Source organism: Psammomys obesus, unplaced genomic scaffold (assembly GCF_907164565.1).
Source record: "Psammomys obesus unplaced genomic scaffold, mPsaObe1.curated_primary_1811, whole genome shotgun sequence".
Taxonomy (NCBI): Eukaryota; Metazoa; Chordata; class Mammalia; order Rodentia; family Muridae; genus Psammomys; species Psammomys obesus.
The window spans coordinates 29,309,256-29,320,500 of NW_026596095.1; the positions used below are offsets into that span (position 1 = coordinate 29,309,256).

The window sequence follows — 11,245 nt, forward strand, 5'->3', positions numbered from 1 at the left end:
GCCTCTCTAACAAGTCCATTCCTTCACTGACGTTAGAGCCTACTTCTTCCAGATTTCAGCACATAGTAAAGACCAGCTGAACAACTACTGGATTCTTGAACTTAACATTTGGTAGACACCCACTGTTGGACTAGCTAGACTACAGACTGTAAGCCATTCTGATAATTATATTTCACATACACACAGACTGTTCTATAAGTTCTGTTCCCCTAGAGAACCTAACTAATACAGTAACTTTGTAAGTTCTGGTTTCTACTTTGCTCTCTGCCTTTTAAGGAAAACTGTTCTGAGGATGTAAACGAAACACTGATAAGACCTGAGACATGAATAGCAAAGGTGGCTCAAGATGGACTGAGCCTAGTGATGCTGAACCAGAAACGCACCTTCTGCACAGCAACTGGCTCGGGCTTGGCTGCAGCTGATGCTCTGGAGGGGAAAGAAGGAAAAAAAAATTAACCTCTGGCAATTTAGAAATGTCATCAAGAGAATTTTACTACTTATGCAGTTTCAGATATTAAATTATCAAAATTAATAACCTTTATAAATAATTTTTATTATTTGCAATCTTTTATTTGCTTGAAATAGGGTTTCTCTGTGTAGGCTTGGCTGTACTGTAATTTGCTTTATAGACCAGGCTGGCCTAGAACTCAGAGATCCACCTGCCTCTGCCTCCCAAATGCTAGTATTAATCTAATTAGTTTATGTAATTAGAAATCAATGCTACAAGAGCCAATATTCTCATGCACTGTAAGTTTTTTTTTTTTCAGTTTTTCTAGGTCTGCAAGCTCAAATAAGGAGAGAAAATACCAACCCTGTTTTCTATTATGCCTATGCTAAAGCAATCCTCACATTAAAAGGTAAAGTAGCATGACTTCCTGATATAAAGCAGCTCTTCAAAAACCCAACCTAAATCTTGGTTTCCAGTAGTAACTGCCTTTTCTCCTGACATTTGTCAGAACAGAACACCTACAGATTCTGCGTCTCATTCAATAATTCAACCTAATTATAATTAGGTTGAACTAAGTCCCTTATTAAGTAATTTACTCTGTATCTTTAGACTTAAACACTTATACAAGTTGATGTAGATCGGCTTTCAACTTAAATGAATCTAGAATCCCCTGGGAGACATGCCTCTGAGCATCTCTGTGAAAGATTCCCTAGCAGAGGGTCATGGGGGCGTGGGAGGGGTCGACATCTTGATTATGAGAATCATTATCCCATGGGCACCTAGACTGTGATTCCTGGTTAGATGTAATGTGACTGGCTGCTTCAAGTTCCTGCCACCATCCCTTCCCCACCAGGCAGACCGTACCCAAAAACTGAACTTGTTTTTGCCAGGGTGGTGCATCAGAGCAACAGTAATAGTAACTACTATGTTATGTTAAAGACTAAATTTAGTTAATCCACCAGGCTACACATTCAGTAAAAGCAATGACCATGTTCTGTCTTTGTCCATACGTTAGTGCAGGTAATATATTACCAGTAAAGAATGTGCAGGAGAAAGATTAAGGAAAATCTAAGAAAACTCCAGGCCTGTGATGGCTCTTTGTATTTCAAGTGGATTGATATTTTTAACCTGGTCTTACTTTGCACTGTGTGCCTTGTTGGCATAAGGGGCTGAAGAGTAACATCTATTGGTTTAGAGCAACTATCTCTTATAAAATAAAACTGTCATCTTCATCTTTCCAAGCAGGAGCTTCAGGGTTGAAGCAAACCGCTTAGGATTTCTGCTGAGCCCCACACTGCTACACTTTGCCCTACGATAGCCGTGCTTACTAGCAGCTGAGAAAGCTACTGATACTATACAGGGCATTTCCTTGATGTTGAAGTGTTATTTCTTCTTTTACAAGAGCTGGCTGAGAATTTCATACATGCATATAATGTGTTTTGATCAAACTGACCCCCGTTTTCTCCCCTCCAACTTCTCTTCTATTCCCCACTGTATGTTATTTTTTTAATACACCAGCAGCAATCTAATTCCTCTAATAATATACCAGTCCAAGAATAAAATATCAAGGTGAATTCCAAGAATGTAAAAGTAGTAGGTAAGTATTGATAACAATTTTTATATAAAATATGAGTTTTTTTCTATTTAAAATATACAACAGTTCACAAATAATCCAGAACAGTGAATCTCTCAATAAAAATATCCTAGTAATAAACCTTGATCAACACTTTAGCAGCAGCTGAATTTTCCAATAACAACTAATTTCACCAAAAGAATAGTTGCCTAGCCTAATGAAAGGCCACACTGGGTACTAACACTCAGCTGCTGTAGTACAGGTCATACCCTGTACCGTTGCATAACTTTCCGTGTGTTCTCTCAAACAGCTACTGTTTAGCTTGGAGGGTTATTACAACAAAGAACAAGTTCAAGTACAGAACAATGGAATCTTCCTTGGAATTTCACAGTCCAATTTAATCACTAAGGATCTACTCATTAAAATCACCCGAGACATTATTGAAAGTTTGCCAAAATAGAAAAGCCAATATCCTTTTTCATCTGGATGTGATGAGATCCACAGCCCATGTCTAGCAATGTAATGTACAAATAAAGGTCATACTATGTGGCTGGGGTGTAGTTCAGCTTGCCCAGCATGAGGAAAGCATCAAAGTGAGCAAGCAGGTTGTCCCACTAAAGACAATATAGACATCATATACATATGTATGTATGTATATATATATACATGTATATATATATACATGATAATAATATATACATATATATTAAAACAAATCCCCTCATTTTGTTAGTGCTCCCTCTAATTTAAACAATGTTAGCAACAAAAGCCCAGAACAGTTTTCACTAATTTTGTTGTCCCAATTTACTATGTTCAGAATGAATCTGAATATACTTTATTAAATGAAATGTTTATAAACACAGCAATTGAAAAAAAAAAAAACCTGAACTTAGAGAAAAAAAATTAAATGTGAAACACCCTGTTTGCCTTCTTACAAGGTTTCACAAGATGTAAGATAAGCATTTCAGGAAGAGTGGCAACATGCCCTCAAAATCCCAGGGTGGGTTCATTATACAAACATCCTACTGCATGGAAAATAGACTGGCTTGTAATCAAATGTCTAATGAAATGGCTGCTACACCACAAAGTGCAATAAAAATCAGCTCTTTTGTTTTAAATTCTAGCCACCAAATGAACCATGGAATTTTTAAATTTTGAAAAAGGTTTCTTATATGCTAATATATTCATATATTTCTTATGTTCTTAGCACCATGTGACATCTGAGTATTTATTGAAGTTGACGATTTCAGCAAAAGTTTGAAATATTGTTACTATATTTTACTTTGCCTTTTGAAGTAAATTTGCAGGCTAGGTCAATAAAGTTTTCTTTTTTACCTTTAAAATTGTTCACAAAACCATTTTTCATTTTGGCACTATATGATAAGAACACAATATTAATGATGTACCTATAAAACACCAACACTGTTACCTACATTTTAGGAAAGGTTCTCTTTAAACGATTCTTCTCCTTTTTTGTGTACCTCTTCCCTAATATATACAATGAATATGCATTTGATAAGAAAAACTTTCTCAGAGTTTATTTCACAGGAAACTGCCCTGTAAAACTCTAAACACAGCCTTCTACCTCTAAAAGATATGTGAAAAACATAGAGGCCAAGTTATATGTCTTGTCAATCAGAAGACCTTAAATAACTAAAGAAAACACTATGGATTGCCATCCAAACATACTTAAAAGACAGCTTGTTATTTAGGAATATTTCTCAAGAGTAGAGTTGAGGGTGGGGCTTGGGAAACATCATTTTAAATAAATACTTAAAGGATGAACGGATCTTTGCAATGTCTGAAATGTTTACTTAAGTCTCCCAGGAGTAGTAAAATTAAGGGAAAGAAATATTTCAGTTTACAATCGTAAAACTTTACAATGTATAATCTACAAACTTTTGGTTATACACAACTTATCTTTCTTGTCTCACTAGTACTCTCTTAAATTTTATGTTTAATAAGATACCCAGGATGCCTTGTCTGAAACATAATTTGATTACAAAAGAAGAAGAAAATTCTATTTCCTTTATTAAATGTATCTATGAATATATATAGTTAGTATTCTCTGTGAAAAAAGCCATAACATATAAATATGAAAAAGCATTTGCCAAATTTAAATTTGTTATAATTATCTTTCCTTAAGTTTGACAAACAGTAAGCATTTTCTCTTTTAGCAGTGTCACAGGTTACCTGGGAAGGAATAAATTTAAGACATTTGAACAAATGAATATTTTAAAACGTGGTAAAGGATTAAAAAAAGAAAATCACAAGCTACTGCGTCTCCCTCTGGTCGAGTCACTCCTGTGCAGGGTGAGTTTCCAGTCGGCTGAGGTCCTGGCAATGGCACAGTTCCATGACCCAACAATAGGCTTATTGTTCTTTCTTAGTGGAAGCCGTGACAAGAGTAAGCCTGGATGGTGAGATACCACCGCCTTAGCTGAGTACTATCCCCAGTATACGAATGCAAAGAACAAAGCGGTCCCTGTGGGTAGAGCAAGCTTTTCAAAGTTGCTCGTTTTGTTTAGAAAAGCAGTATCTGAGACCGAAATCCCCAACTCAGTATAAGCAGTTTCAAAGCTTCCAGCTTAACAGCTGAAAGGAGTTTGCAGTTATAACAAACAGACCTATTAAAAACTAGAATTGTGATGTCCTAGTTAAAATGAAGGATATAAAAGAAAGATTGTAAATTAGCAATAGCTTTATCACGGATTAGATGCAAAAGAATCAGACAAAGCTAAAACTCTGAACACCCAATGGCTGAAGCTATATTTAAGAATGTTTTTAACTGGTGCATTTTCCTATACTGCTTTACAAAACCATGTAGCTTTTGTTTTAAAAAGCAGCCAGTAAACTTTCATGATAATGTTTAAGAACAAGGAACTAGGCAACAGAACTATGGATAAAGACTAGTTCACATTACTTTTGATAGCTGGCTGTCTCCTTCAACGTCATCTAACATTTCCCTCACACAGCCATGGAGAAAGGATGCAGGATCTGGTTCATCTTCTATGAGGTGAGCTCTAAATTTCCCACAGCATGACAATCTTTGGACCTCCTGACCTTAGGACCCATAAACACTAGGGCACATCATTAATCACTTTAATTACAAAGATGTCACTTTATAATAACAAAGCACATCCAAATGTGAAAGAAAGCAAACATGCAAGAGTGTAGAGTGATGTCTCTTAGAGTCCTCTGTACTCCATTGTCCTCAGTGCCCAAGCATTTTGAGCACTTGTGGCAATGCTTCCCTGGACAGTTCTAAATTACCTGAGACTGTCTCCTGTTATTGTAAATTAAATGATGTTGGACTATATGTTATTTATTATTTGCCCTATTTATCCGGCAGTATTATTTAACCTGTTATCACAAATAATAAGACACCAACACCTGTTAGATTTTATAATTGCCTTATGCCTTAGGCTGGGCAGATATTTCACCTACGCTGCCTCAACCTCACCATCCACTTCTCAGCCCCCATCCAATGCCATCCTCCTTAACCATTCCTATGGGGGCTAGCCTCCATCCACAATCTTATAGATACTTGCTTTTATTCTTCATCTGGGCCTTTCCACAACACTATTGGAGTTCTTCCTCCTGGCCCACGAGGTTCCTTCTCCATGCCTACCCATCACGGTATCCTCCTCCCTCCTCTCTTCCTGTGCATCTGTCTTCTTGAAGTGATTCTCCTCTTCCCAAAGCCTGGGAACCTTAGCCACACCTACTCCATTCTGCCCTGCCCAGGTTTTAGGCCTTTTAATCAACCAGTTAGGTATAATGTCTTAGGCAGGTTTACACAACAAGGATAGGTATATGCAGGCAGTGACCAGATCTTGAGGGCCAGTAATTAGCATCAAAATACAAGCATCACACAAACCTCCAACAAGTAAAAGCACAAAATAGTTACTTATCAAACATAAAAACCTTCAGTTTACCAAAAGCATGTGCTGTGCAAATGTTTTCTCTCCCTCTTCACATCTCGTAACTACAGGAACTAGCAAAACACATTGCTCACCCCTAGAAGGAACACAAATTTGGACAGACTATCTACACACAGATGAAGAAAGAGGGGACAGGTACATGGGCACTGCCTTGGCCATATATTTAAGGCCCTATCCTTGTGCTTGCGCATGGCTATAAGTCAAATGCGGCTCTGAAAGACAGAGCAGGAACCTATCTCCTGGAAACTGCAGCTTTGGTAATTTTCATGTGTCACTTGGTAATACCTGCCCCTCATTTGTCAACCTATCAAATGTATACAGTGCACTGTTGCAGAATTTTGACATAAAAGGTAACAAGCACAGCATGTGTCATCACTAAGGACAAACAGAATCCTAAATTAAAGAGAGTGGTGCTGTGGAGGAATCAATTCTAAGCCTGGTGTGGTGGCACACACCTTTAATCCCAGTATTTGGGAGGCAGAGACAGGAGGATCTTTGTGAGTTCAAGGCCAGCCTGCTCTACAGAGAGAAACCCTGTCTTGAAAGAAAAGAAAGAAAGAATTCAAAGTCATTTTGTTCAGTATGAAGAAAGAAAAAAGTTTACACAAAATTAATCAAGACAAAATAGATTTGGTCAAGCATTCTAAAAAAGCTGCAATAATTACTTGCCCTCATATATATTTATAAAATATCTTACTATACTTTATATTTGTTTTAAGTGTTTTCATATTCTATACCTTATTTTTGTATATCTTAAAGTTATTTATGGCAAAATTTCACAACGTTCTCTATTTCTGAGGAAGAAAAATTATACTTTACATTTATTTCCACAATATTATCTTCTAAAGAAAAAATGTCTACCAGCCCACTGTGTCTTTTATCCATACTAAAAACAATCTCAGGATAACCTAAGAGAAAGCTAGTAATTTATAAAATGTTTTATATAAAGGAATGTTAGAGAGAGATAGACAGATGATAGATGTGCTAAAAGTTAAATAAAAGGAATTTTAAAGTTCACAATAATCCAGTTTTACTATGATATTTCATTATGTGAAAGTACAATTTCAGTCAATGGTTTTATATAAAAAGTAAAATATATTTCAAATTGAATTTAAAAAATAGTGTTTATTGACAAGGACAAGGCAGCAAATACTGTAGGCTCTGTGGGTCATATATGCTCTAATTCAACTATTTAGTTTTGTCTTTTTAGAAGGAAAGACAAACCTGGACCAATAAGAATGTCTGTGTTTCAATAAAACTTTATTCACACAAGTAGAGTGTGGACTATACTCAGATTTTAAGGCATACTCTTTCAGCATCTGTTTAGATCTCTCTCTCTCTCTCTCTCTCTCTCTCTCTCTCTGTGTGTGTGTGTGTGTGTGTGTGTTGCACATGGTTTTATAGGCTGGCCTTCATGCTTCATGCTCTCAAGTTCTGGCATAACCAATGTGTGACCTATAGGTAGTTTATTTTACAGTTTTGACTTCAAGAAAACTTCTAGGAGCTAATCCCACATAGCCATGGACATTTGGGTTTCTAAACTCAGAATCATTCCACAAAATGGTTAAATCATTTTAGTAGGTCCAGTAATTGATAGGTATAAAAAAATAATAAACTTCTATTATTATTCTTCTGCAGATGGAAGGTACTAACCGTTCAATACTCTTACCACCTCTACCTCAAACTTTCATACCACTTATAAATAAATCTAAGTTTCCAAATCACCATTCACATGACATTCACAGGTGCTGATTCCAGAAGTCTGGTGAGAGTACAAGTTTGATTTAAGCCTACTTTCAACAGTGCATTCTGCGACTCAATTCATTTCTTATGTACTACTAAATACCCTTGCCTTCTGCACTCACATACTTTAACTACTGGTAACAGTTCTAAAACATTCTAAAAGAACAAGTAAATGAATATACTGTGTTCGTTAATGAAAATGGTTGTCCAGCATAGTCCCCATGCTTTTCCCACCCAAGTCTATACACAGGCAATAATACCTTTGTTAAAAACATGAAAGAGAAAAATCCTTTCTTCCAGTTTTAAGGTAGAGAAAAAAGAAACACCATATTCCCAGTACTTGTTACCAACATGAAAACAATGGGCTTGCAAAGCAAGTACCTGCTTGCAACAAAGGAAGAGTTCAATTCGTATTTTTCCATCTTCCTACCTATTGACACACTGCTACAATGCTCAGGAGATGGAGATGGTTCATATTACAGCCGTCAATAAAATCATCAATAAAAATAGTTATAACTGTTTTCACAGACTTCAAGCGATGGATAAAAGTTAACTAAGTGCTCGGGAAAACCTTGGTAAAAATCAGCTATTAGCTGAGTGTCGTGAGGTGGCACAGGCAGGCACAACTCATAACCTCAAGACCAGTTTGCTCTTGTAGGAAAACTCAAGAGTCCCAAAGAGATAACAATGTTGCCTTTCATCTAAAATCTTCAACAGTAAGGGTGATTCTTCAAGAAACAGTGACAGAGATCCAGTCCTCTACATGGCTTTGCTAACTCTCAGTCACCAAGCTCTCTGGGGTGCTGGTGTACCGGTGTACCGTGAGTGGCACTAAGATCAGGATCACCTGGGGCTCACTTTCTCCAAACACATCCTCTTTGCTGTTCTTGTCTACTCAAAACAAGTCATTACAAAATTTTGTAAAGAGGGTATTTTTAGGTATTTTAGTAAAATTTAAAGGGATAAGCATTCCAGTATTCAACACAGCCTTATTAGGCATACATTGGGCCTGTGTTTGTGAAAAACATACACTATGAATTTTTTTTCTTAAAATCTCAGCTTATTTTTTCCATTGACTTAACAGTTAAAAACTAATGGCTGAGTTTAGATTTTTGTCTTTAATCTAGAGATAGATACTCAGAGTCAAGGCATTTAAAATTACCTGGCTTAAGTTTCAAAGTCAGTTCTTAACTCTCATTTATCAGTTAAGAAGTAGAATCTTGCCCAGTACCCTCATCACTGAAGCTTCAAATTAATCCAAGTAATAATAGTATTAATCTTAACAAAAGAAAATTCAGTCAGCTAAATTTATACATACTTTTGAATATTACTAAGTCCTTTGTGATTTATTCATATTTCTATGACCACAGAGAAAAGAAAGCTCATTCCATTTTCTTTTACTTACTATGAAATTTCTGCTTATAGAAACTGGTTGTTTGTAAAAGAACACAGTTTTGCTTATATTTTTGACTGATAATTTCAAGGATTTTGTTGTAAATCTTAGGACAAATCAAAATTCCAAAGCATTTCAATGTTAACAAAGTACTACATTGTCTTTTTAACATAGCAACCATATGAAACATGACTTATCTTCTCAACGCTAATCCCTGTTCGTTGTTATAGAGAGAAAATCTGACAACAGCTAAGCAAATGGTACACTTAATTCAATAAAGGACAAGGTCATAATCCAAATTAACTACCTATCTCCATCTTTGTCTTGAGTTTACATTACTAGGAAGCAATCTAGAAGAGAATTCAACACAACACTGCTTACAACATGAAGCACAAAGCCCAAGCTGTCCTATACCAGGTCAGTGGACAGTTCCTCTGATCGGACCAGAAAGCTCCGGCAGTGCCCAACCTCTACGAGAAGTTCTCAATGCTATTTCAACTTAAGCATCTGCCTCATCAAGGCCAGCAACAAAAAGATCACAGTGCAACTAGCCCAGGGCCCACAAATAATTGAGTAGTTCTGCCCTAAAAAACTATTTCCAAACATTTTATCATAATATATAGTAAGAAATATATTTAATGTCACAATCTACCCAGTGAAAGTGAAACACACATTTTCACGCATGACCTATGCTGTGGGAATATTGGTCTTGAACCTATAAACTGCATCATAAGCATTAATCCAGATTCAAAGGCAGAGACAGTGGAAAAAACGCAGAGGCCTGAGACAGCTTTATAGCCATTTAACACAATGGCCACACACTGATATGTACTGATTTGCCCTGAAACAGCACCCCTGTACAATAAGAGCTAACTAGTTTTAACTTCGAAAGAGTAGTGCATGCAGTAATATACTCAAATGCACAAAAGAAACACATGTAACAGCACCCTTAGCAACAGAAGGTTCTCTACAGGATGTGTCTTCAAAGCTCATCCCCACCAAATCTAATTCTAAGATAACTACCGAGATTACAAATGATGACTACAGATCGTATGTGCTGTTCTCACAATGACGTCCTTTAGGAGGTATACATAATTCTTAACTTAACTAAATAGAGCTTTCGTGTTTGAAAATGTAGTAGGTTCTTTCATGGAAGAAAAGCGTCCCCTCTACTCTCTACCCTGCTGCTTTCCTAACACAGTCACTGATAATCTCTGAAAAGACTTGCAGAAGAATGGATTCTTATCATGTTAATTTCCTCTCCTTGGGGGATCTGAAAGGATGAAGAATGAGCACAGCAAACACAATGCTCTATCCAGTAATCTCTAAAGAACCATTTACAACAAACCAACATGTTTATTTAACAAGGTTAGCATTAAGGTTCCTTATTTCTCTCAAGATAAGCATTCTTTTTTCAAAACCATTTTGTTTAACTTATTCACTGTGTTTAAAAAATATTCTTCTTCTTGGGGCAAGATAGATGGGTAATAGGTGAAGAGTACTGGCTGCTCTGCCAGAGAGCCCAAGCTCTATCCCCAGCATCTACATGGTAGCTAACAATGGGCTGGAACTCCAGGTCCAGAGGATCAACAGCCCTCTCCTGGCCTCACTGGGGAACCAGACATGCATGTGTTACACAAACATACATGCAGGCCAAACACCCACATACATCAAATAAATAAATTATTTTAAAAATGTTCGTGCCAAACACTAAGATGAATTTATAATTCTAGGCACATTCTCTACAATGGAGCTGTGTGACCAAAATGACCATCAAGTAGCGAGGCCCAACCAGGACCAGAACTGCTGCTTCAAAAATGCTTGTATATGGGAAGATTAGCTCAATGGCCCCCAAGATCTCTTCAAGCTCTTGAAAACACAAATATCTCTATCATATAGACTGTAGCATATGTTTCGTTTTCTTTATTTTTTTAATTCTGACAATCTTTTATATTACCTAATTGTTTTATTTTATTTCGTTTTATTTTATTTTATTTTGCAGTTATGTATTTCTAAAACAGGACAGGCAGGAAGAACCAGAACAGAAGTCAAATAAACCTGGTACTTACACTGGCCTCATGGATAAGCAAACAATATTTTTTTATTATTATTCATCTTTATCTGGTTCATTTTTTATTATTATT

General features: G+C 36.4%; 1 protein-coding gene across 2 annotated transcripts in view; it reads right to left on the bottom strand.

The window, feature by feature from the left end:
• Pdlim5 (PDZ and LIM domain 5) overlaps window positions 1–11,245 on the bottom strand; it is a 181,561-nt gene that overhangs the window by 88,126 nt on the left and 82,190 nt on the right. For both annotated transcript variants that reach the window (XM_055628218.1, XM_055628219.1), the window contains exon 4: window positions 384–426. In XM_055628218.1, coding sequence (XP_055484193.1) covers window positions 384–426 — 43 coding nt within the window. The remainder of the gene's footprint in view (window positions 1–383; window positions 427–11,245) is intronic.